This window comes from Bacillus rossius, chromosome 3 (assembly GCF_032445375.1).
Source record: "Bacillus rossius redtenbacheri isolate Brsri chromosome 3, Brsri_v3, whole genome shotgun sequence".
Lineage (NCBI taxonomy): Eukaryota > Metazoa > Arthropoda > Insecta > Phasmatodea > Bacillidae > Bacillus > Bacillus rossius.
In genome coordinates this window covers 4,410,764-4,438,229 of record NC_086332.1, presented here as the reverse complement: position 1 = coordinate 4,438,229, position 27,466 = coordinate 4,410,764, and the positions used below count along the sequence as shown (strand labels likewise).

The window sequence follows — 27,466 nt, the reverse complement described above, 5'->3', positions numbered from 1 at the left end:
CCCTTCCCCCCCGCAGCAACATTTTTCGGCGTTACTGTATTTCGGCGTTGTGGTACACAGCAGTTTTCTAGCTGTCGGCGTTGCGGTCAATTTGGCATTCGGTGTTATGGTATTCGGCGTTATTGAACGTTCGGCGTTGTGGTATTTCGGCGTTGTGGTAACGACCCAGCCGGTGGCTACTGCGTAGTATGGTTTAAAATGATTTCATAAAAAAAAATTTTTATTTATTGTTTTAAATTCATTAAAAATTATGATGTTTTTAAAAGGCCAGATAAAAATAAAAAAATTTTAACATGCTTTTACTAAGTTCACTTGTAACTAACTATGTAATCAAAATTTGTAAGTCGATTTTAACCTACTTCTAATTGTATCGATTTAAATCTTTGCATGTATATGTATACCAGACGACAATACAATCATTTCATGACTATGACCCGAAGAAAGAAAGAGGGGAGGATCATAGGGGCAAAAAAAACACTTATTTGGAGCTATGGGCAATAGCCATGCATTTTGTATATCCACGAGTCCGGGGCATGGTGGGAAATTTGCCCGGAGTCGATTGCCCCCTCGGGGGAGAAGGGAGTGGGGTGTCAAAGCCACAAAACTTCGAAAATTTCAAAACTAGATTCTCTTTTGATTTGGAGTGTTTCCGGGAAATTCAGAGAACTAAACCTCCACTCCTACCCCTCAAGGTGAGAGGTCATTAGCCACCGATTTTTTTTTGAAAGTCGGGGCGATTAAAGTTAGTTAATTTTGACGCGCATCCGGACTAAGATTCAGTTCTTTGAAATTACGAAGAAATCTTCGTTTATTTGAGTTCAATTCTTCGTTGAAAAGTCTGTAACATTACTGTAACTTCTAACAGTATGATTGATAGGCCTATTTGTAAACTGACTGTCCCTGAACCTCTGCCTGCCGTCACCTTGCGCCGGCAGCAACTGGCTTCCCTCGTCTGGTTTAGTGCTTGGTTTGGGCTCATGTCGCACTTTTACGATGTAATATTCCAACACGACACTGTTTGTGATATCCGAACTCAGGAAAGAAGCTCCCAGTGTGATGATGGACGGGTCGTTACTACAACACCGAAATACCATAACCCCGAATGTCAAATTTTGACCACAACGCCGACAGCTAGAAAACTGCTGTGTACCACAACGCCGAAATAACAACTGAATGAATTTGTGTGTGTTTCTTAAATGTACCTTAACGCCGAAATACCACAATCAAACCTAACCTTACCTAACCTAACCTAACCTAGCATAATATATCCTAACCTAACTTAACCTAGCCTATCCTAGCCTAGTCTAACCTAACCTAGTCTAACCTAACCTAGTATAACCTAACCTAACCTTTGTGGCAGTCCTGCAATGACATTTTTCGGCGTTAGTGTATTTCGGCGTTGTGGTAATTCGGCGTTGTGGTAATTCGGCGTTGTGGTAATTCGGCGTTGTGGTTATTCGGCGTTTTGGTAATTCGGCGTTGTGGTACACAGCAGTTTTCTAGCTGTCGGCGTTTGTGGTCAATTTGGAATTTCGGCGTTGTGTTATTTCGGCGTTATGGTGCGTCCCCACGATATGGACGTACACGCTGCATCGGGCTGCCCCAGCGACGGGAAGAGCAGGTGTCCGACGACTATCAATGAGAGAGTTTCCTCTCCGACTGGTTCCTACAGGTCCGTCCTGCAGCTCGGTCCGCGGGTCCATTGTCTGCTCTCCGCCGCCGTCCTGCCTGGATCCTCTCCAGGTCCAGGGACCAATCACGTGGGAGAGCCGAAGAGGCCGCGCCCTCGGGGCAGCATCGCGCCAGCAGTATCCCCTCTGCCCTCTCCCCCTCCTCAGGACCACGCGGGCACCACACACCTCCATCACTCCGAGTATTCCACATGCCCGAACATTACCGAATACTTACCTTCGGGAGGCCATCGAAAGCGCGAATTTTTCCAGTCTCTACCAATGGGCCTAGAAACACGTCAATTTTTGCCTGAGGTCTAGTTCTGTGCGAGACTTGGAGTGCACGAAGCATTGTTCGGTTCATTAGGGAACCCAACTCTACTGCGGCTTGTCATCGTCCGCTAGAGTTTACATTCCATCGTCAGTTTTTTAAAATCCATTTCTGAACATACTGATTAATCTACCTCCACTTTCAAACATATACTTATTACTCTACAAGTAAAACATCTCAGAAAACATTTTTTTAAAATACTATATTTAAATGTAATGTGTTATATATTAAACATGATTCTAAAATAATATATATTATTTATAATAGCTACAGAAGAGCAAAAAAAATAATAGTTCCGGGGAAAATTTGGGCTAAAAACAAATATGCAATCTGTTAAAATAAACTCTGCTCAATTATTTAATATATAAAATTTTTCTTAAATAATTTGCGCAAACGTTTATAAGTGACGACAATGTCAGTCTTCCTCACCCAAAACGTTCCCAAACAGTTGTCAAATATAATAACCATTGTGTGCGCAAAGTAGTTTAGTGGTAGTTTGTTTTTCCCTCATAAATTATGTTATTTGTAAATCATAATGGAGCTCGCACTCAAGTAATTAAAAACCAAACCCCGGCCTTCTTCATTACTGTCCTCAGCTCATTTCTTCTCAGATAATTCCGGCCTACCTCTCCTTCGACTTTTCCCCATTACCTCTCCCCATTACCTCTCCCGTTTCCCTAGCGCCGTGAAAAGGTTTATGCGTCTGTCGAATTAATGGCCTGGCCCACGAAACAAAGTCAAGGACAAGTCGTGACACTCCGCGCTCGACGCAGGTCAAAACTGGACAGCTGCGATCGAACAGCCGGCAGGAACGTGCAATACATCTACGCAGGAACGTGCAATGCATCTACGCAGGAACGTGCCATACATCTGCGCAGGAACGTGCAATGAGCACTAGAAGGTGTCAGCCAGGGCGCGTCTGGAGACCAGGGTGCCTGACCTCTGAACCTTGAGTTGCGGGTTCGAAGCCAACCTTGGGCAATAGTGCGTTTAGAATTAAGTTGTGAGCGCATCCCCCCAACAAGGCTCCTAAAATAATAAACCAAGAACAATGAGATCGTAACGAAATGTTCCTCACTTATTTTCAAAAATAGTTCAGCAAACTATCGTGACATTATTTGCAGCAAACCGAACGCTAAGCTCCGCTACATAACCCAACAATGTTTTGGGGGATATCGTATGAGTATAAAGTTTAAGAAAGGGTTCTAAGCCACAGCAGGCATTCAAAGATTATAAGAGTATAGGGGGAAAAAATAGTAATGTTCGTTTTTGACATGACAACGTCTAATAAATGGATGAACGCCGACTGCACGCACGAAAAAGTGTCCAGTTACACAAATTGTCCCGTTACGCTGTGTCCCGTTACGCTCATTGTACGCTTGCGCCGCATCTATCTCTCTTCCACTCGATTGGAACAACCATCGATTTGACTTTTTCGAGGCACATTAAACTTGAAACACTCCCATTCGTTTCCTACTTTTCCTATCATCGTCCTATTCTTAACAGAATAACACAGATTGGAAGAAGTTAAATAGCAAGCATGTATAAAAGTTATAGTTAAAATAATCTGTTCGTTAAAGTAATAAACATATTTGAATTAATGAGTGCAGATAAAAGTAAGTTTATCAATTCAATTGTAGATTTCATTTCACTACTTCTTTGTATCCATACAAAATAGTGATAATTCAATAAAAATGATTCAATTTTCTTCATAAAAGTATGCAATCATTTCATCTATGTTTTGTTATGACGTTGTCACGTTAAACTATCGTCTGTAAACCGACTTTACAGACAACCAATTTTTTTTTTCTTATGGCTGACTCTAATTTTTCTGTTCGGTACATCGAAATGTAAGTTGTGCATGTTGAGTCGTATTAAAATAAAATTTGTTATTTTTGATCGGCAGAATAACATATTTCGTTTCTAACTTAAAGTGGGTAAATAACAGACCTGACTAAATATTTTTCAAACATGGTTCCAAGCCCTCCAGGAACTTTATAATTACAACTAAGATAAAACATTCTAGTCACTTTCATAACAACAACATAAACACTACCTTTTACTGTCCTGACTTGATGGCCGTCCTTTGCTAGACAGTGAAGGAAAACCCGTCAAACAAGGCCAGAGCTGTCTCAAGGCTGGATACTGCGGCTTACTCTCTTCCACCGGGTAATTTGAAAGAACCTCATTTCATTCCCGTTTTAATTATTTAAGTTCGTGTTTGGAAACAAAGTAGAGCCTTCCTTTTTTTCACAACTTAACAACCCCCCATTGTGACTGACGTAAAATGGCGTTAACGAGTTAATGAAGCCACTCGCTCTTTTGCGTAGCGGTGGTCTGTAAATGTTTCAAAAATGGAATGGCATTTCTCTTCGCCAGTCCTCAGAAGTAACGAACAGTAAACTCCCTATTATCCGCGGGCGGATGATCCACGGTGCGGATTATCCGCGCATGCTACCAAAAAAAATACAGCACATATGTAAATCTGTATTTTGTTACAAGTGAGCAAAATTTGAACTCTACTGACGAGTGTATTGTGTGCAGTATACAGTAAAACGCCACAGGCCTTCTCGGAACTCACGCAGTAGGCTGGCATGCGTTGTAATTTTTGTCTCTGTCGCGCTTTGTTTCTAGTCGTATAGTTGCTTTTTTTTTTTAATGTCTAATGCAGTCTCTGAGTACGTACAGTACTGTATCCTTGTAACGAAGTAAGTACCGAGCACCTTTATGTTTACATTACTGAAATGTATCGTATGTTAATTATTCAGTAAAATACTAAAATTGTAGCATCATTAAATTTTTTTTACTATTCATTGTAACTTTTACTGTACATAAATTTTTGGATTTTTGAGTTAAAATTTATGTTTTCTTTTTTGTTTCCCATTTTCGGCTCTTTTGCGGATTATCCGCGATTTTCACTATCCGCGGTGGCCCTGCCACTTAATTTCGCGGATAATCAGGAGTGTACTGTGATTCCATAAACTGGTGATGCGAGGCCTATGGGAGGTATGGGTTAAACGCAACGCCGGCGCATATGACAGTTCACTATGTTACGTGCAGGACATGTGTGCTCGTCGCTGGTTTGAAAGTGCCTCAGTTAACAGTAGGTTTGTTTATTCCGCACACGCCGCTCGGCGCCGTCAAGGTCTTCCACTCCGCCTGCCGCGGCGGGCGCTCTGGTAACTGGTTCTGCGAGCAGGAATACCCGGGAGTCTGCCCTGCCCCGATCTGCGTCCTCGCGTGCAGACAATAACACGCGGCCACGCGAGAGTTGTTCCGTTATCATGCGCGTGCGTACGGAGCCACGCACGAGCTACGGCTCCAACCTCCTTTCCCTTCGTCGGTTTTCCCGTACTCTTCTTTTACTGAATACTTTAGATCCATTTAGGAGAAATTATTTGAGAATTTTTTGATGTAACGTCTAATCTGAAGAAAAAAAATTGATTGGCTGTAAAGTCGGTTTAAGGACGATAGTTTAACGTGACAGCGTCATAACAAAACATTCATGAAATGATTATATACTTTTAAGAATAAAATTGAATAATATTTAATGAATTATCACTATTTTGTATGGATACAAATATGGAGTGAAATGAAATCTACAATTTAATTGATAAATTTACTTTTATTTGAACTCATTAATTCAAATATGTTTATTACTTTAACGAAGAGATTATTTTTATAACTTTTATATATGTTTGCTATTCAACTTCTTCCAATCTGTGTTATTCTGTTAAGGATAGGACGATTATAGGAAAAGTAGGAAACGAATGGGAGTGTTTCAAGTTTAATGTGCCTCGAAAAAGTCAAATCGATGGTTGTTCCAATCGAGTGGAAGAGAGATAGATGCGGCGCAAGCGTACAATGAGCGTAACGGGACATAGCGTAACGGGATAATGTGCGTTACGGGACACTTTTTCGTGCGTGCAGCCGGCGTTCATCGATATATTAGACGTTGTCACGTCAAAAAACCAATAGTTGGCACGTCAAGATATACCTAAACAATATCTTTACAGAGTTTGTTACGCTGTAATTACCAGGTTACAGCATTATTTCACAGCGGAAAGGAAATCTCTAATTAGTATAAGTAAACGGCTTCTGTGTACGTAATAGTTACACTAAATCGCGAATATTGGCTTAAAAATTATCCAAAGCTAGATCATGTGGTTTGTTGAAACAGTTAATTTAAATAGTACACCTGTTCAAAATTTAGGGCCAATTAAAAAAAAAAAAATCTTACGTTAGGGTATGATCCCCTTGAGACCATCGCTAAAATCTATTTGCCAACCAATCTTAAGTCAGAACGTACCTGGTAATAATAAGTGTCATATAACGTCAGTTCGTGTAACATATTTATACCAGATCATGTGCATTCGCACAGTGTACACTGGCAACGTGAAGGAATGGTTCCAATCACCCTCCGTATTCGCATTATAGTTCTAACCTCGCCCACGCAGTTCAAGCCGTGGCCGCTAGATAGCAGCACCAAACTGGCAACGCGAGTTCGTAGCGCTGCCGCGTCTACCCGCCAGATGACAGCACCAACTGATGGCTGATCGTTCCTTCTATCAATCATGCGATTCGTTTATATTTCATATTTCCACAGACCCGTTCAATTGTTAAATAATTAACCATAACCATAAACCTTTTATATGATGCGTGTGTATGTACACGTAATTTTTTCGATGTATGGTTTGTTCTCAGAATTGAAACTCGGACACACTCGCATCCTAAAACGTTTTATCAGTCCCACCAACTAAATGATTCAATTTGAAAGCAAACAGAGCGGGCAAAGTTATTCTATTCCCGACCCCATCCCAAGTGAAATTCCGCGTACGCGCTTCGTAATAATGTCAAATAATTCGTTCAAGGTTGTAAATCCGTGCCACTTCTGTGTTCACAAAGCAATCGGAAAGCTCTCATCTCATTACGACCAATTCAACGGCCAGGGACTTCGACGTTCAACCACTCTCGTAAAAAAAAGAGATTCCAACGGAGAGGGCTCAAATTACAGATTCATCCTTAGAAAATTGCAGAACACAAAACGGATTTACGCTCAGGAGTCGCCATTTTGCGTAGGTGGCTCTGCGAGCGAGAAATCAACAATGAAGTACTCGCGCAAGCGCTTATCTAAAAACTGTTTGAGTAACTCTTTAATTGTGACCGTGAAGCAAAACTCTACAACGCTTACAGTAGATATTGTTGGAATATTAGTAGATATTGGATAGATATTAGTAGATATTGTTGTGACATTAGTAAATATTGTTGGGATATTAGTAGATGTTGTTGCGATATTAGTAGATATTGTTGGGATATTAGTAGATATTGTTGGGATATTAGTATATATTGTTGGGATAATAGTATATATTGTATAGATATTAGTAGATATTGTTTTGATATTAGTAAATATTGTTGGTATATTAGTAGATTTTGTTGCGATATTAGTAGATATTGTTGGGATATTAGTATATATTGTTGGGATATTAGTATATATTTTTGGGATAATAGTAGATATTGTTGTGATATTGTAAATATTGTTGGGATATTAGTAGATGTTGTTGCGATATTAGTAGATATTGTTGTGATATTAGTAGAAATTGTGATATTAGTAGATATTGTTGTGATATTAGTAGATATTTTTGGGATATTAGTAGATATTGTTGGGATATTAGTAGATACTGTTGTGATATTAGTAGATATTGTTGTGAAATTAGTTGATATTGTTGTGATATTAGTATATATTTTTGGGATATTAGTAGATATTGTTAGGATATTAGTATATATTGTTGTGATATTAGTAGATATTGTTGTGATATTAGTAGATATTGTTGGGATGTTAGTAGATATTGTTGTGATATTAGTATATATTGTTGGTATATTAGTAGACCTTGTTGGGATATTGTTTGATAACTGTTCGTGGGTAGGGCGGGCCACTCACCAGCTGGCGCAGATCTATGTTGGAGGGCGGCTCTGCCTCGTAGCGCGCCTCGCACACCACCTGGAGGGGCGGCGAAGCCCCCGGGGGCCTGGGGGCGGCCGGCCCGCTCATCTGCGCATGTCCGCCGCGCCTGCAACACCCGCCGGCGTCACTCTTCAGACCATGGGGGAGAAACTCTAATTACCGAGCCTGAGACCTAGTTTTTTGAAGTAGTTGTGGGCCCGTCCGCTAGATAGAAGTTTTCATAATATATGCTGACATAATTTCATTAATTTATTAGGACAAGTAATGTATAAGATATTATCAGGCAAACAAACCAGTGAAAATTCACTCTATTTAGGTAGCCACTAATTTTGTGGTGTGTAATACAATGAGTTTTTGTACCTCCTACTCCTTTATTTATTACATGACGGTTTATTACAAAACAGAGTTTAGTATTGTCGCATCGATTAAATTAGTTAGTTTTGCGCCGCCAAGGAGATAACTTAATATAACCAAAAAAAAGTATTAACTAAAAAAACTTTGTATGAGAACCTCTATTCCGAATTTTTATTTGCTGGTAGTTATGGGCCCGCCCAACAGATAGCGACACATGTCGCGTGAAACATGGTTTCAGTTTCCACTGTAAGAGTCGCACTTCTTTATTTCCCTCCTTGTTCTGTGGACCGCAGCCCGACTCAGCACTTCCAGTAGCAAGTTGTTAACAATATCCTAAATAATTTGTAATAGCTAGTCAATTATAATGTTGACGTACCACTTACTAAATGTGAAAGTTTAGTGATGTAATTTTTTTTTCATGCATATCAGTACTTTAGAGGACGTTATTTTAAAAAGGTAAGGTTTGTGGTGTAACAAGTTTTTTTCAGTTTATCATCTGTTCAGTTAGTTTTCACTGGGGCGTTTATATGTATTTGTGTGTGTGTATGTAGGTATTTAGTTATTTAGCGAGGTCGGTCGCCATTTTGTAATTTTCTGTTTCTTTATTGATGGTTCACATGTGACTTCCTCTCTGTGTCCATAGGTACATGCATCAAGGGGTGGGTGTCGTGTTTGCCACACTGGGTGCTTTGTTCCTTGTAACATGCTGCAATCTTGTAAACTATGGTTCGCGATGTTCGCGTGAATGATCCTGTTACAACAAACTGGGGAATGCTGATCGACACGTAGTGCAATACCCGAGGCAGGGTCAGCATGGATGTAGCGGGGCTGACACTCACAGGAGCCGTCTAGTCTACACGAGGGACAGACCTGTCGCTCCGGCCAGCCTGGGGGACGCATGAGCTGAGATGACCTAGGGTTTGGAGCAGCGGCGGAATAACTTGGTGGGGGAAGCGGGAGCACCCCGAGGAAACACACAGACCACGGCAACGTCCGCCACGCTTCCCACTGTCTTTCGGTTTTGGGCCCGTCGGGAATCAAACCATGAAAACCCCCTTCCCTGAAATCATTTTCCATAATCTTAAAAATAAAAAAAATAAAAAATTATCATTCCCAACAAATGGAAAGAATTTTCCATCAGCGGGCCAAGTGGTTATGTTCCTCTACCATCCTCCTCCCCCCCCCCCTTTTTTTTTCCCAACGAAATGAAATTCTGCAGGCGCTCTTGGTTGCATTATATCTGCTAATTTTTGGCAACGGAACCACCATGAAATTTAATATTCTCATATCATATATATATATATATATATATATATATATATATATATATATATACACACATACACACATCTTATCATGTCGATCGTATGTGGAATAATTCACTCGTCAACTAAAATATCTCCAGTAGGTACTTTCGTATAAATCTAAAATATTCCAAAAAAAAAAAAAAAAACAACCCTGATTTACTGTCAGAAAAACCAATCGGCAATATTTTTATAGTCGTACATTTTTATTAGTCTTGAAAACTATTTCGGTGAGATTTAATTTAAAACATAAAATAATATGATTACTACAAAATTTTCAAGCAAATTAAGAAAAAAAATCTTTCCTAATGTGAGACATACCTTACAATATTCAAATGTCCAATTTAATTGAATTCAATATTTTTGAACAGCACTAGAGTGTTTTCAGAATTACTTGTATTTAATTATGATTGTATTCGCTGAACACGACGGACGGGCTGGCCGTGGGACCCCGTGCCTCGCCAGGTCGTTACCTCTGTCACCTCCCCCCCTCCCCCCCTCCACCGTGGTACTGGTCAGCCCGGTCAGGCGCTATTCCCGCCGCTGCGTCACGAGTCGCTTCTTGCGCCCGGCTGACTCGCGGTGCACCTTGGAGACCCGAGATCTGTGCGGTAGTTACAGGCAACCTGACCACCTAAAAACGTTAACTTTTCAAAAGTAAATGTTGGCAACCTTGATTTGTTTGACGTGACAACTTCTAATAAATCAATGAACGCCAGCTGCACGCACGAAAAAGTGTCCCGTAACGCACATTGTCCAGTTACGATCTGTCCCGTTACGCTCATTGTACGCTTGCGCCGCATCATTCTCTCTTGCACTCGATTGGAACAACCATCGATTTGACTTTTTCGAGGCACATTAAACTTGAAACACTCCCATTCGTTTCCTACTTTTCCTATCATCGTCCTATCCTAAACAGAATAACACAGATTGGAAGAAGTTAAATATCAAACATGTATATAATTTATAGTTAAAATAATATCTTCGTTAAAGTAATAAACATATTTGAATTACTGAGTGCAAATAAATGTAAATCAATCAAATTGTAGATTTGATTTCACTCCTTCTTTGTATTCATACAAAATAGTTATAATTCAATAAAAATGATACAATTTTATTCATAAAAGTATGCAATCATTTCATCAATGTTTTGTTATGACGTTGTAACGTTAAACTATTGTCCGTAAACCGACTTTAAATACAACCAATTTTTTATCATTAATAGTAATAATGCATTTTTAAAGCAGGAAGTATACACCTGAGCATTGTAATATCTAGACAGTTCCTTGCCACAATATTATTAACAAATATAAACGGTTCTCTGGTCCCGTCAGAATGGCTTGCTACTCTGCTCTCATTGGCTGTTGCGCCGGGCGTCCGTAACGGAAATAAAAATAGACTCACTTCCCTCCTACCGTAACAACCTCTCTTTCATGCACACGACAGTCCTGTGCGCTGTTGTGAACGAGTGGGTTGGAAAACATGGCGGTTATGTATTGTGCACACGACATGCTGTTACCGATGCTGTTATTCACTTGGATGTGCACCCGGCCGGGGACGCACCACAACGCCGAAATGCCAAATTGACCACAACGCCGACAGCTAGAAAACTGCTGTGAACCACAACGCCGAATTACCACAACGCCGAAATACACTAACGCCGAAAAATGTCATTGCAGGACTGCCACAAAGGTTAGGTTAGGTTAGACTAGGTTAGGTTAGACTAGGTTAGGTTAGACTAGGTTAGGTTAGGCTAGGCTAGGATAGGCTAGGTTAAGTTAGGTTAGGTTATATTACGCTAGGTTAGGTTAGCTTAGGTAAGGTTAGGTTTGATTGTGGTATTTCGGCTTTAAGGTACATTTTAGAAACACACATAAATTCATTCAGTTGTTATTTCGGCGTTGTGGTACACAGCAGTTTTCTAGCTGACGGCGTTGTGGTCAATTTTGGCATTTCGGCGTTATGGTATTTCGGCGTGTGGTAACGACCCCACCCGGCCCAGGCCCGGCTGCTGACGTCTGACCAGAGTCACCAGCGCGCCGGGACGTCTGGCGGCGGTCAAGGTCACCCACTCCCCCCGCCAGCGGCTCCGTGGTCGAGGTCGCGACCTCTGGGGAGGCGGTGCGTGAACGGCAAGCTCAGACTTGTTGCTCGATCAGGCAACACCGCCGCAGGGCGAGCTGCAACTGTACTGTCGTCACAGCACTGCGGGCCTCGAGGTCCGAGTGCAAGATCCGGGCATCGAACCACAGGCCCCCGGGTGGAGTTCCAGGCCGCGGATTGCCGTCCCACTAGCTCCAGTTGTGAAGATAGATACTAGGTTTTAATGGTGATGTAGATAACGGATGTTTGGTGGCCCTGAGGTGTTGTGAGTTGGATGGTTTGGCGGGGTTGCAGTAGGAACTCTAACCCGTGACTGTGCTGAGCCTGGCTCGTAGTTCTGCTCATGACCAGCACCCCTCGTCCCTGGCTCCAACACCACATTTGACCTCCAGATGTACTTAGTTTACCTATGTCCAGCAAGTCGCATCGTTCTAACCACTCGCATAAAGTTCTCCGAATTTTATAAAACATGGTTATGTCACAGAATTTTGCGGCGGTCTTAATATTCCAAGCACTGCTACCGAAACTTTACAGAGAAATTTGGTTAGTTTCCTACGCAATCGTTCATGTCACCTCGTATAATATCTCTTATTCATCTCGTCTTACTTTCTGAATTTCCTCCACTAACGCCCTTCGTCTGGCAGTGTTTTGAAGCTGCAAAATCTGTCACAAACACTTTCTTAAAATATACTATCCAATTTAATCATATGTGGATTTAAGATCTGATGTGTTACACTCGTTTTTATAAGTCTCTCATTGAATTACTACAAAGCGTGGCTCTGAACTTAAATTTTTTTTCGCCTGCACTGTACCTAGACATGGGTGTATTCGTCTGCACTCTACCTAGATCCTGGTGGTATTCGTTTGCACTGTGCCTAGACCTGGTTGTGTTCCTCTGCACTGTGCCTAGACCCTGGTTGTATTCGTATCGAAACATGATTTAGCACACACGGTTCTCGCAACCGATCAACATGGCACTGGCCTCTCCAGATGACCTACTGGCATCAGACTTTCTAACCACGGCGCAACGTCCGCTAATGTGATGAACGTGATGGCAGATAGTAAGTTAAACGAAGTGAGAACCTTGCTGCGTACAGCTCGTGCTACAGACACCATTCCTGAGCGAGAGTTTTTGTCTAAGTACATTAATGTTTCATATTCCGGGGACGCACCACAACGCCGAAATACCACAACGCCGAAATACCACAACTCCGAACGTACAATAACGCCGAAAACCATAACGCCGAATGCCAAATTGACTACAAAGCCGACAGCTAGAAAACTTCTCTGTACCACAACGCCGAAATACATTAACGCCGAAAAAAGTCATTGCAGGACTGCCACAAAGGTTAGATTAGGTAAGGTTAGCACACAAATTCATTCAGTTGTTTTTCATTTTACTCCTGTGGCAACATTTTTCGGCGTTAATCTATTACGGCGTTGTGGTACACAGCAGTTTTCTAGCTGTCGGCGTTGCGGTCAATTTGGCATTCGGCGTTATTGTACGTTCGGCGTTGTGGTATTTCGGCGTTGTGGTAACGACCCTTTCATTCCCTTCCAGGTCGTTTGAAACATCGCGGTTGCTGCAGAAGTGTCTGGGAAGGCCCGGGACACAGACTTGGGCCGGTGTTGCTCGCAGCAGGCCGGGCCGGGGGCCTTACAAGGTGCGTCGCGCGAGTGTTGACCCTGAGCAAGGCCACCCCCCCCCCCTCCCTCACCCAGGGTGGCTGGGCGAGGCTCAGTGTATGTGGCGCCTCCGCCTGGAGTCCGCCTGGCAACGAACCAGACACTTCTCACACACCAAGCTCATTTCAAAGTGAAATTTTTCTAATTGGCAGGCAATTTCGTGCTGTTGCTTTTTTTTCCTTATTGACGTGACAACGTCTAATAAATCGATGAGCGCCGGATGCATGCACGAAAAAGGATGACTCATTGTCCCGTTACGCACATAGTCCCGATACACTTTGTCCCGTTACGCTCTTTGTACGCTTGCGCCGCATCTATCTCTCTTCCACTCGATTGGAACAACCATCGATTTTACTTTTTCGAGGCACATTAAACTTGAAACACTCCCATTCGTTTCCTACTTTTCCTATCATCGTCCCATCCTTAACAGAATAACGCAGATTGGAAGAAGTTAAATAGCAAACATGTATAAAAGTTATAGTTAAAATAATCTCTTCGTTAAAGTAATAAACATATTTGAATTAATGAGGGCAAATAAAAGTAAATTTATCAATTAAATTGTAGATTTCATTTCACTCCTTCTTTGTATTCATACAAAATAGTGATATTTCAATAAAAATTGTTCAATTTTATTCATAAAAGTATGCAATCATTTCATCAATGTTTTGTTATGACGTTGTCACGTTAAAATATCGTCCGTAAACCGACTTTACAGACAACCAATTTTTTTTTATCTCGTGTATTTTTCCGCAGCTTGTTTGGATTCAGTTCACATTTCTTTAAAATTATAAGCGCTCTTTGTGTGCAGACGAGGCGGGTGAGTCGACAAGCAACCAAGTCTGGTCAAGTAATATATGACTATTATAGATTATATAACGTAATAAATACAAGGTAGGAGAGTTAATGTGTAACTATATGTGCTCACCGTGATTCATTTATAGCTTCACACACGCACGAAGCTCATGAAAAAATTCCAAGATAAGCTGTGGTTGAAAAATGAAAGTAATCTCACAAGACTGCAGGTAAGCAGTCCGCAAATGCGTGTGCAAACGGAAATATGACAGACATCCCGAAAAAGTCGCTTTTTTTTTTGTTTTAGGAAGCCTGGTATTTTCACCATGCTTTTATTAGCTTGAACTGTATGCATGGATGAAAGGACTATTTAATAAAATCTTTCCATTCAATTTTTACTTACTTTTCGACGTCCGAAAATGTGTTGAAATTTCGCATACATATAAAGAACCTCGAACAACGCAATGTTTTGATAACTCAAGGCCTTAGTGTAAATAAGCGGTGGGGGGGGGGGGGGTGGGGGTTTGTCAGAGGGTCAAAAAACCACTAATTTCAAGCTATGGTTAATAACCAGGATTTTTGTGGAACTATGAGGTCGGGGCATAGTAGGAATGTGCCCCGGGGTCGACTGTTACCCTAGGTGGGGGGAGGGAGGTTAAAGACCCAACATTTCGAAAATTTTAAAAGTATATTCTTTTCAATTTAGAGTTTTTCCGAGGTCGTGTTATGGTTGAACATGTTCCCGAGCTTCGTCCTTCTTCCCCTCGGAGTAGAGGTAGGGCTAATGCCCCTAAATTTCGAAAATTACACAAATATATTCGTTTTAATTTAGAGTGTTTCCGAGGTCAGGATATGGTCGAAAATGTATCCGTGGTTTGACTTTCTCCCTTTCGGAGGGAAAATGGGGGAGGGCGTTTTGCCCTGAAATTTTGAAAATTTTAAAAATTTATTCTTTTCGATTTATTATGTTTTCCGAGGGTTCGTTAAAGGCAATATGGGTACTATGTCTGAAATTATCTGGCCACTCTTCCGGCGTGATCAAGTGTACGACACGGACATTCCATCAGTCCATGTGGATTTCGGCACAAAGGGTCTTCATATAATTAAACCAATATTCATTCAGTTTCCAGTGAAATACAGCTACGGTGCTGGTGAAAGGCGAATGTTGCCATTAATACTGAGTTGGCCATCTACCGTGCATAAAATGCAAGGTTGCACTGTAGATTGTGCAGCTGTTTATTTGTGATCGCGTCTCTTTGCTGCCGGACAGGCTTATGTAGCTCTTAGTAGCTTAAAGTCACTGGATGGTCTCCCAGTAGAAGTACCTGATTGCTCTTAAGATAACAAGAAAATTTCCATGAATTGTCGACGCATTAGCTGAAATGACTAGATTACGGCACTCGTTTGAACGGTATCCAAACTTGCGAACACTTCAGGGGCAATGCGGAAATGTCCGCAGTAACTATTTTGAAGCCTGTTAAGTTGTAGGAAACAAAATATAGTGTCCATTAAATAAGCATCCATCAATAGAGTACCGGCATGTGTGTAATGTGTAACTTGAACCAATATAGGGCTTTTTCACATGGTATACTATTTAAGGAAGTGTACTTTTGCATTTAAATAACATTTCAACTTGATTTTATCAAATGAGACATAGTCTGAGATGAAATCAACTAAAATGGTTCGTTTAAACCTTGTACTAGTTTACGAATCTAGTTAAAAACAAACTATGTTAGTGTTATTATAATTAGTGAAGCAAAAAGTATTAAAACAATTTAATTTTATGGTTAATAAATGATCCTGGGGTTCAGTTCTCAGCATTGTGAAGTACAGTAGAACCCTGTTATGTTCCTGCTTATGTCGTATTTTTTAAGTACTAACATTTCCTGCAGCTACTGCTGTTGCAATGCGGCGTCTCCGACAAACCCTCGCTGAGATCAGAGGCCTCGGGGGCCAATGGTGCAGTTCCAATACGGCCGATCCGTCGTTCAGGAGACCAAATGTTGGAAGGTCTTGCTCAGGCAGAAGGAGGGGGAAGGGGGGTTAAGCAATTTCGCTGCCAACAGAAAAATCACGCTGAACAGTTGTAACCGACTCGTTGAAAACGAGGCACGCAAAAAGTCTGCATGCTGAATGTGAGCGCTAGCAGTACCAGCTGTCGCGGCATCAGGGTGACGTCTGCCGGCAACTAAATGAAACAGCAACATGTGGCATAGATGGAGACCGGAAAAATTCGCGGGCTCAATGACCTCCAGGATGAACTCCATAGTTCTACGCACGCTCGGTCAAATGTCACCCACCCATTGGCTGCTGTTTTGTGAGACGTCCCAACGTAGTAGCTTGTGATTCGTATAAAGCTTTGGTTGGGTGTTTCTCATTGGCCCAAAGTCCTCCAGGTGAGTTGTGAGCCAATAACAGAGGCAGCACTGAGGTATAACTTTTTATATTTTAGCCTATCGCGAAATGAATTTGCGAATTTTTCCGGTCTCTAGGCATAGCTCACCTAAAACTTGTCGTTTCGATCAGTAACTTCACATTTGTCGCCAGTTTATTTCTTTATTCGTGTAAGACGTATAGCCTTGTGAAATCAAATAAAGAATTTTGAAACATCTTGTTTTTTAAAAAATTACCAAGTCCATTTTCGAAATTATTTACACTCCAAGCAATTAAATAAATAACAGCTTATTTTTGCCAGTCACGTCATTTTGCGGATGCTATCTTAGAAATGGTCGATGTTTGACTGAAAGTACTTTCTTTTCGTTCAATCTGGAATTATTTGGAAATTTTATCAAGTGATTAGAGGCGTATTTTCACCACGATATTTAATGTAGGCTACCTATTTATTTTCGAGTCAAAGTTCCAAAAGTCAAAAACACTTTTCCACATTCCTACCCATTTAGAATTGTACAGGTGATGTTGCCTTTTATTAGTCAGCTAGTGTGTCCATGGGATATGCGATTGTATGCCTGACAGGACACGAAGGCCACTTCGCGGGCACTGAGACAGTTGGCAGGTGGCTTTCTATGTTTATTTTCCCTGAAATTTATAATAAAGCGAGTTTAGGCTTCTTCACACCGTGCCAACAAATGCGTCGATGTCTAGATAAAACATTGATTTTTGGTTTGTACTGGTGATGGTAGAATTCGAGACTAGTATGAGGATTTGTGCTGTTTTCCTTGTTTATGGCACTATTTTTATGATTTTTTTTACACTTTTGGAAATAAAAAAGTTCTTACGCACATATTAAGTAGTTTGTCAAAGTTATGTTTACAAGTAAAAATAAAGTTCATTTCTCACCGTCTTAGTAAACGAAATGTGTTCAAAAAGTAACGGAAATTCTGTTATTTCAATGGGTTGTATTAATCCGATTCGCGAAATTATTTCATTATTGTGTTGGTAAACATTTCTGAAAAGTATATATACATTTTAAGTCATTTTGAAACTTTGGTTTTTTGTCACCTGTAAAAGAGGTTAAATGTGTTTTGGTACCATTAGTGATTTGCTATTTTATTTATTTGTTTAAAAAACATTTGTTGTCTGTAAAGTCGGTTTACGGACGATAGTTTAACGTAAAAACGTCATAACAAAACATTGATGAAGTGATTGCATACTTTTATGAATAAAATTGAATCATTTTTATTTTAATAATAAAAGAATAAATACTTTAAATTATACTAGTAATCATATTTTTAAAATGCAAGAATAATTAATCTTTATTGCCGAAATTGTTGTTGTAATAAGCAATGAAAACCACATTAACATTTCACTTCACTTAATAAACAGTCGACGAAACAGTTCACGTGTAGATGACTTGTAATTAATTTTAAAAACTGGAATTTAGCTATAAAGTTTAAATAATTATGAACATGTTTTCAAATAAATAAACTGTAATCAAATATCTAGCATTAATTATATGAATCACCATAATGATTTAGTCAATTGTAACATAACCTATTATTACTGCACTCGCCGACAGATGCTACTTTTTTTAATAATAAAACAATAAATACCTGAAATTATACTACTAATCAGATTCATTTTCTTACGTACATTTGACGTAGAAATTATTTCATATTACACATTTATAAACAAAGTTTTAAGTTTTCACTTCTGTCGGTGCGGCGAAAGCGTACAATGAGCGTAACGGGACACAGCGTAACGGAACAATGTGCGTAACGGGACACTTTTTCATGCGTGCAGCCGGCGTTCATCGATTTATTAGACGTTGTCACGTCAAAAACATGTATCAGAAAATTTGCATGAAATTTTGCCATACGATTGGAGTAAAGAGTAGTAATGTTTTATAAATGGTAAGTATTGTTTTTGCAGCAGGAGCACTCAGCCGCAGACGAGGGCTCAGCTGTCCGAGAAGCAAGCCCAGGCCTCGCGCCGGCGAGTTCGGCAACCTGCGACACGCCGGCGTGCGGCGGGAAGTCGCCAACCAGGCGTCTAGGACGGACACTTAACAAAAACAGTATTTTACATCATCTAAAACATTGCTACAATTAACTCCATCCTTATAACAACATTGAATGAAAATTATCTGATCCATTTTCTTAAAACAAATAGATAAAATAACAAAACCCCGATGGTACCAGAACACAACTCTCATTTCTGACAGCTGACAAAAAACTAAACATACAATATGACTAACAATGTACAGACAATTTTCTACAATATTTACCAACACGTAAACGGAAAAAATTGGTTGTCTGTAAAGTCGGTTTACGGACTATAGTTTAACGTGACGTCATAACAAAACAGTGATGAAATGATTGCATACTTTTATGAATAAAATTTAATCATTTTTATTGAATTATCACTATTTTGTATGGATACAAAGAAGGAGTGAAATGAAATCTACAATTTAATTAATAAATTTACTTTTATTTGCACTCATTAATTAAAATATGTTTATTACTTTAACCAAGAGATTATTTTAACTATAACTTTTATACATGTTTGCTATTTAACTTCTTCCAATGTTTGTTATTCTGTTAAGGATAGGACGATGATAGGAAAAAGTAGGAAACGAATGGGAGTGTTTCATGTTAAATGTGCCTCAAAAAGTCAAATCGATGGTTGTTCCAATCGAGTGGAAAACAGATAGATGCAGCGCAAGCGTACAATGAGCGTAACGGGACACAGCGTAACGGGACAATGTGCGTAATGGTACACTTTTTCGTGCGTGCAGCCGGCGTTCATCGATTTATTAGACGTTGTCACGTCAAAAAAAAATTGGACAGATCGGACTACTATTGGTCGAGCGAACCTGACAAGTGTTTGTGGGCACGACAGGTGTCCAGGACTTCAGCCGCTGATGAGGCCGTCCGCCCGCGGCTTGGAACAGAGCGCATGACCTCAATCCCCGTGCAGAGTTCAGACTGCGCCGCGAAGGGCGGCGGGACCGCGATGTAAATAGTCGCTCCTTGTAAGGCTGCGGTGTCGTTTGGCTCCACCCGCGCGGCTGTGCATTACCGCACGGGTATCAGGTATAAGCTTCGAGCCGGCCGAGGTAGCTATTAAGGGCTCTCCCTACCTGGTCACACACACACACGATGTGCGGAGCTTCAAAACACCATGCGCTTTGAAAACTATCAAGATGTTCGAGCGCGGTCTGTTCACGAGAAGAGTTCAATAATTCGCCGAGGGCCGATAAATAGTTTTGTTTCTGGATTGAGATTTTTAAACTGGTATTTTATAAGTGTTCAGATGCCTAAAAGGCGTGTTTTCAGAGTAATTTTTAGGCATAAACAATTGGTACAGGGTAGAGACCTGCAAAATTCGCGGTTTCGATGGCCTTCAGGATAGACTGCATTTACCACTGTACACTCGGGCAAATAACGCAAGTTCATTGGCTGCCGACTTGTAAGTCGTCTCAGCTGGTTTGTCTGTGATTCGATACTTCTTTGGTTGAGGGTTTATAACTGGTTGAGATTCGTCCAGATGAACAGTAAGCCAATAGCAAAATTATCTAAGAGGTATATGTGTTTTAATTGTAGCCTATCACCGAATTAATGCGCGAATTTTGCAGGTCTCTAAGTACAAGGCCTTGAATGCACTCAATGGACTTGAATTACAGCTTTACCTTTATTTCTTTGTCATATAATTAGAGACACGGAAATTTCGCGCATTTATTTAGTCGCAAGTTAGACTGCAAACCTCCACACTGTCGCACTGTGTTCATGATTGGACCGCAGTTATCTGGACACGCCCCTCTATGACCGTGAGCCAACGACGCCCAGCTAGGAGAGAAGTAAGCCAATCGGGCAGTACCGATTAACAAGAATAAACATGCTCTCGCTAAGAAATCAACCAATGGGAAAGCGAACATGGGTTGAGCACACCTATTACCTTAAATTTTACTCTGAAGCCAGACGAATCTGCGAAATTTCCGGGTCTCTACATATAATGTTACGGTCACTGCTGAAGACTGCGCGCCAGTCCAGAGGCGACACCGCGCTAGAAGCACCAGCCAGTCCTGCCTCGCCAGCGCAGATCCGTCTGAGTTGTCGCGGGGTGCATTATCACCTCGGACAGGGTCGCACTTGAATATTTTAGTGCTCCTATAACAACTGAATTATTTTGTGTGTGTGTTTCTTAAATGTACCTTAACGCCGAAATACCACAATCAAACCTAACCTTACCTAACCTAACATAATATATAGAGAAAGGAAAAATTCGCGGGTTCAATGAACTTCAGGATAGACTCCAATATCCTCTACACACTCGGGCAAATGCCAACTGTACATTGGCTGCTGACTTGTGAGTCGTCTCGACTGGGTGGCCTGTGATTCGACACTTCTATGAGTGAGGGTCTCTAATTGACCCTCAGTCCTCCAGATTAACAGTGAACCAACGGCAGAAGCCGCACTAAGGTATAATTCTTTGCATTTTAGCATAACACGAAATGAACCCGCGAATTTTTCAGGTCTCTAATAATATAACATAACTTAACCTAGCCTATCCTAGCCTAACCTAACCTAGCCTAACCTAACCTAGTCTAACCTAACCTAGTCTAACCTAACCTAACCTTTGTGGCAGTCCTGCAATGACATTTTTTTGGCGTTAGTGTATTTCGGCGTTGTGGTGCGTCCCCGACGCTCACACGAAGAAACCAAACATGTGGTCCTCTAGAACAGAGCGCCGGCCAACCAGGACGGAGCAGTGGGCGTGGCTCCGGCCCCGATGGCGCCATTCGGATTGGTCCCCGCGGCCGGCCTCGACCAATGGGGGAGCGACAGGGCCGTGGCGCTCCTTACCGGGAGCGAGACCTCTGAGAGGTCAGCCGCGCAGCGAGGACTCCCGTCCGCCATGTTTCTGGGTGCGAGGATACCGCCATTACCGCGGTCCATCCACGTGTTTACTGCGCGAATCCTTTTACCAGACGAGAGAGCCAAACGCTTGATCGTGCATCTTCGGTTTTTTTTTTTTGGTTCATTGTAAATAAATATGGCGGTGTTGATAAAACGATACTAATGGTCAATTAGGTTAGGTTAGCTACATTATAAATACTTTAAAACATTGTGGACGGTTGATTTGGTTAGGATAGCTACATAAAAGATACGGAAAAAAAAGCATGAACTTCGGGGAACTTCGGGTTTTGGCTCTCTCGTCTGTGAAAAGAAGGCTTCCCGTTTACTGCCGTCCATCCGCTGGAAATTCTTTAATACATGCTCTGTCGTAATGTCGTACAAGGCTATTACACTACGTAAGTTGTTTCGCCTTTTCTAAAGCCGGAGAATACACGCAACAAATTTCTAGACCACCGTTTCTTATATATATATATATATATATATATATATATATATATATATATATATATATATATATATATATATATGTATATACATATATATATTAGAATTAAAAAATAGCTGTAAAAGCATGTTTTTACCTCTGAAGAACCACCGGTGTGTGGTTGTGTGTGTACTTATGTACCGATGTGAAAAGTTATACTTGTTTTTGATTTAATACACTGAACTACATTGGAATTTACTGCAACAGAAACTGTTAATAGCTCTAATAATAACTAAGAAGTGCAATCATTCCCAGAAGTGGCAGCAGACATTTCCTGCAGAACGTACAGTAAGCAACCCGGCCTTGCTTGTTGTTTTTCTAGTTGCCTGTTCTCAGGCGGTAGTATATCATGACAGTATATTTTCTCGGTTGGCGTAGAAATCATTTTTCACACGTGTCATGACGGGCTAAACTAGGGAAATGATTCCAGGAAAGAGCATAGAACCGTACACGTGAAACTAAATGACCGTGGGTTTATTGTCGTAAAGGTTTTATGATTGCGTGAAACGAGAATAGAGTAGGTCAGAATATGCTTCAAGGTATACCAGAAACATTAAAGTATGAAAAGGTTAATGACAAAACATATTATCACGAGAAACAACTTGCTGTAATTAGAAACATAATTATTAATGCTTATACAAATAAATATTTCTTATCTTCAGTTAACAAAAATTTTAAAAAATATAAATACTACAAAATACATACTTCATAATCCAAACTACAAAATAAAACTGATAAACCATTCATTTAAAATATATTAGGTTGCAACCAAACTAGTTAATTTTGTTTTGTAAAGCAAAGTTTAGAAATTGAAACCAAATTTAGTTGTAGATGGATTTTGAATGCTGTAGAACATTGGAGAAAAACGACCATGAAACTTTTCATATCGACTTCCCACACTATTTAGTAATTCTCAGCTTTCCGATTTAGTATTTTGATATGATGAGCACATAAAACATCTGGGCATTAAGATATTTTAATAGATCTACTAAGAAGCCTGTTTAGTCAACTTTTTTTTAAGCAATTTTTTATGGGACTGGAAGTCACGAACTATTTGAATATAATATATCTTCAACTTTTATTATATATGTTTATACTTATTCAATATTTTTGATATATTTAGTATTAATTTGTTAGTAGCGCTTCGGTAATCTTTTTGGAACAGTCTCAGCTCACTTTAAATATTTGTTATTGGGGAAGGTATTTTTGATATTTTACGGAAAATATACATATGTTGGTTTAAAATTTAATACTTTTTTTTCTGCTGTAACCCAATCCAATTCGCCCATAATTGTTTAGTTTTGCAATTTAAAATGGATTTCTTAACGTTGGGTTTTGGATTTCCGTTGTGCGATTTAATTATTTGAGGCAATTTTTTAATATTTTAAAAATGTTATATCTTTGAAAGATTTGTGCAATGGCAGTGCATGACTTGATGTAAGTTTTTGGACATACGCCATTGTTAAGCTCATGTAGGTCTGTAGAAGAAAACCTCGGCTTCGAGGGACTGTTGCGACAGTCGGCGCCGCCGTTATGCCCACTCGCGCAGTGACGTCACTCGGCACATGGCATGGCCGGGTGTCCCAGCCCACGTCAGTGGTTGTAGGACTCCACCTCACCCCCCAGGTGAAACTCCACACCAGCCCGTGTCTTTTCGGAACACGTGCTTCACTCATCGATCCACTCGGTATCGAGGGATCTAAATTTTACCCGAATCAACATTCGCAAACGTATCTTTGAGATCAATTAGATAAATATTACTTTTGAAGTGACAACGTCTAATAAATCGATGAACGCCGGCTGCACGCACAAAAAAGGATGACTCATTGTCCTGTTGCGCTTCGTCCCGTTACGCTCATTGTACGCTTGCGCCGCATCTATCTCTCTTCCACTCGATTGGAACAACCATCGATTTGACTTTTTCGAGGCACATTAAACTTGAAACACTCCCATTCGTTTCCTACTTTTCCTATCATCGTCCTATCTTTAACTGAATAACACAGATTGGAAGAAGTTAAATAGCAAACATGTATAAAAGTTATAGTTAAAATAATCTGTTCGTTAAAGAAATAAACATATTTGAATTAATGAGTGCAAATAGAAGTAAATTTATCAATTAAATTGTTAATTTCATTTCACTCCTTCTTTGTAGTCTAACCATACAAAATAGTGATAATTCAATAAAAATGATTCAATTTTATTCATAAAAGTATGCAATCATTTCATGAATGATTTGTTATGACGTTGTCACGTTAATCTTCCGTAAACCGACTTTACAGACAACCAATTTTTTTGATACTCAAAATTTTCAAACGGGTGTTTTCACGTACGGTAATAGGTATGAATAATTCTGGACAGTATTTTAATTTGTATAGGGGATGTGCTCAATATTGCTGCATAAATTTATGGGTTTATTCCTTAAAGTTACATAGCGGCGCGTTACCGACGAGAAAACTCCCCACCTCCACCACCACCTTTATCCCCAACGGAGGCGCGTTTCTGACGAGAAGAGACAGGGTCTCTCCGAGCGCTCTTGTGCTGGGAGTGTGCGTGACCTGACACGGGGGTCAAGTGTGGCCTCGAACCAGCGCCCCCGCCCCTGAATACCGACCCACAGTCTCGCGCGATCAGTGGTGCTGGCGTTCGGAGCGGACACAGAGAAAAAGGTTTGTTTGAATCAAACAAATGTTTGTTTATACATGGCGAAATAAATATTTACTTGGTGGACCAAAATGTTTTGTTAGCTTAACAAAACTCGGTAAGTAAAAAAATGATTTCTTACACCTAACCAAATATACGTTTTAGTTGACAAAATCATTTTGTTGGGTCAACAGAATCTTTCTTACTACAAAATATTTGTTTGAATTAACAAAATAGATTTATTTCGCCATATACAAACAAATATTTGGTTGAGGCGAACAACCTTTCTCTCAGTTCACATTTTCGTCGTAACGGTAAAATTAAAAAAAAATGCATTGAGATTTATAATTTCATAGTCAATTTTACGTTTTATTAAAACGCTTTAAAACCTTTTAGAAAACAAACTTTTTATTTTTATTTTTGTGAAATTCAAACGTCAACTTAGAAAATATATCATAACAGCCGCATTTTTGTTCTTTCAGTCTTTTCCTGAAGTAACAGGACAACGTATCTCACAGAAATGTCACTCCGGTTGTGAAAAGTTGAAATTAGAATAGGCCTGAATCCGAGACTGGAAAAATTCGCGCTTTCGATGACTTCTAGGACAGACTCCACAACCCTCTACATACTCAGGCAAATGTAACTTGCTCATTGGCTATTGACTCGTGACACTACTTGTCAACTGGGACGCTATGCGATTCGATACTTTTTTTTTGGTTGAAGGTTTCCCATTGGCTAAAAGTCCTTCAGATAAACTGTAAGCCAATCACAGAAGCAATATAAATGTAAAGTCGTTTTGATTCTAGCATATCGTGAAATGAATCCGCGAATTTTCCCGGTCTCTAGTGGTATCCCACTAGCTCCGAAGCGTGTGTGCAGTTGGCGTGTGTGCCGGAGGAGCTAGAGAGTGGCGGAAGGGGGAGGGGAACAATGGACGCCGGCGAGGCTCCAAGGTGAGCGGGAGAGGCTGGTGCGATTACCCGCGCCATCAGCTCCAGCAGGCGACCTTCCTCGGCCGATCACACGGCTAGCTTTCCAGCTCCCTATACATTTTTTTTTCAAAAATCATCCCATTTTTGCTAACCACCAGTTACTTAACTTCCTTTAAACTGGCTTCAACGTCATCAAACTCTACAAATTAACTTATACCTGAGCTTGGACAATATAGGTAGAGACCGGAAAAATTCGCAGATTCATTTCACGATATGCTAGAATCCAAACAAATGTACATTTATATTGCTTCTGTGATTGGCTTACAGTTTATCTGAAGGTGTTTTAGCCAATGGGAAACCTTCACCCAAAACAGTATCGAATCGCAAGCGTCCCAGTTGACAAGTGTCACGAGTCAATAGCCAATGAGCAAGTGGCATTTGCCTGAGTATGTAGAGGGTTGTAGAGTCTATCCTATAGGTCATCGAAAGCGCGAATATTTCCAGTCTCTAAATATAGGTTCAAATAGAAAATGTTATTGTACTCAGAACTCTAACAAAAAAAAAAAAACTTTTAACTTTTGACTAAAATTAGTACACTTTTTTTTTCATACTATTGCTCGAATTTTAACCACTTTGATATTTCGGCCAACTTACCCAGAGTATGTTTACTGAGTATAAATAATGATGATGATAGCACTCGGATTTGGCTCTGAAGTGGAAATTTGTACAATATTTGAATCTTCTGAAGCATAAGCGAAGTGGTGTAATGGCGCCCTCGGTCGACGTGTTTTTTTTTTTTTTTTTTTTTGGCTGCACACGATTGCAGAAACGAACCTGGTATCTGGTTGGTCGGTTCGTTCTGCGCGGGAGCTGACATTGGTTTGTAACTGCTACCTGGTTATTTCGTCACTGGCTTTTGGTTGGGAAGTTGTGCGGCGCCATGTTGGTGGCGTGAGCGACTGCGATGATCAGAGCAATGTTCCTGTGCTCATAGTTCAACAAAAGGTCTGAGCCGACAATAAACCACATGAGAAACGTAAAACAACCCTTGCAATACCGACCCCAGGAGGGGATGCAGGAGTCATCTAACCTGCCACACGCATGTTCCGCTGCAGGAAGCCGGAGCCTGCGTACTGCGGACTTGAAAGCATCATCGCCGCGCGCCTCGACGTGTGTGGCCACGTGGCACCAGCCTGAGCGAGGGAGGATTGTCTCTGGCGCCAGGTCGCGGATATGGAGAGGCGCAGCTCTCCTTATAAGGAGACACCGGCGTCCAGCCACCTCCCGCGGGCCTATGGAACCTTGCTGGAGCCTCACTGGAGCCTAGCTGGAACCACGCTGGCGCCTCGCTGGAGCCTCACTGGAGCCTAACTGGAGCCTAACTGGCACCTTGCTGGAGCCTCGCTGGAGCCTCACTGGAGCCTAACTGGAGCCTAACTGGCATCCTGCTGGAGCCTCGCTGGAGCCTAGCTGGAGCCTCGCTGGAGCCTAACTGGAGCCTAACTGGCACCATGCTGGAGCCTCGCTGCACCTCGCTGGAGTCTCGCAGGAGCCTCGCTGGAGCCTCGCTGGAGCCTAGCTGGAACCTCGCTGGCGCCTCGCTGGAGCCTAACTGGATCCTCGCTGGAGCCTCGCTGGAGCCTCGCTGGAGCCTCACTGGAGCCTAACTGGAGCCTAACTGGAGCCTAACTGGAGCCTCACTGGAGCCTAACTGGAGCCTCACTGGAGCCTAACTGGATCCTCGCTGGAGCCTCGCTGGAGCCTCGCTGGAGCCTAACTGGAGCCTAACTGGCACCTTGCTGGAGCCTAGCTGGAACCTCGCTGGCGCCTCGCTGGAGCCTCACTGGAGCCTAACTGGATTTTCGCTGGAGCCTCGCTGGAGCCTCGCTGGA

The 27,466-nt window shown here is 41.1% G+C and overlaps 1 protein-coding gene across 1 annotated transcript in view; it reads right to left on the bottom strand.

Annotated features, from left to right (window-relative positions):
• The window catches only part of LOC134530119 (uncharacterized), a 317,722-nt gene that overhangs the window by 221,621 nt on the left and 68,635 nt on the right, over positions 1-27,466 (bottom strand). Inside the window, exon 2 of the mRNA XM_063364725.1 lies at positions 7,940-8,069. Within this exon, the coding sequence (XP_063220795.1) occupies positions 7,940-8,050 (111 nt within the window). The 5' untranslated portion in view covers positions 8,051-8,069. The remainder of the gene's footprint in view (positions 1-7,939; positions 8,070-27,466) is intronic.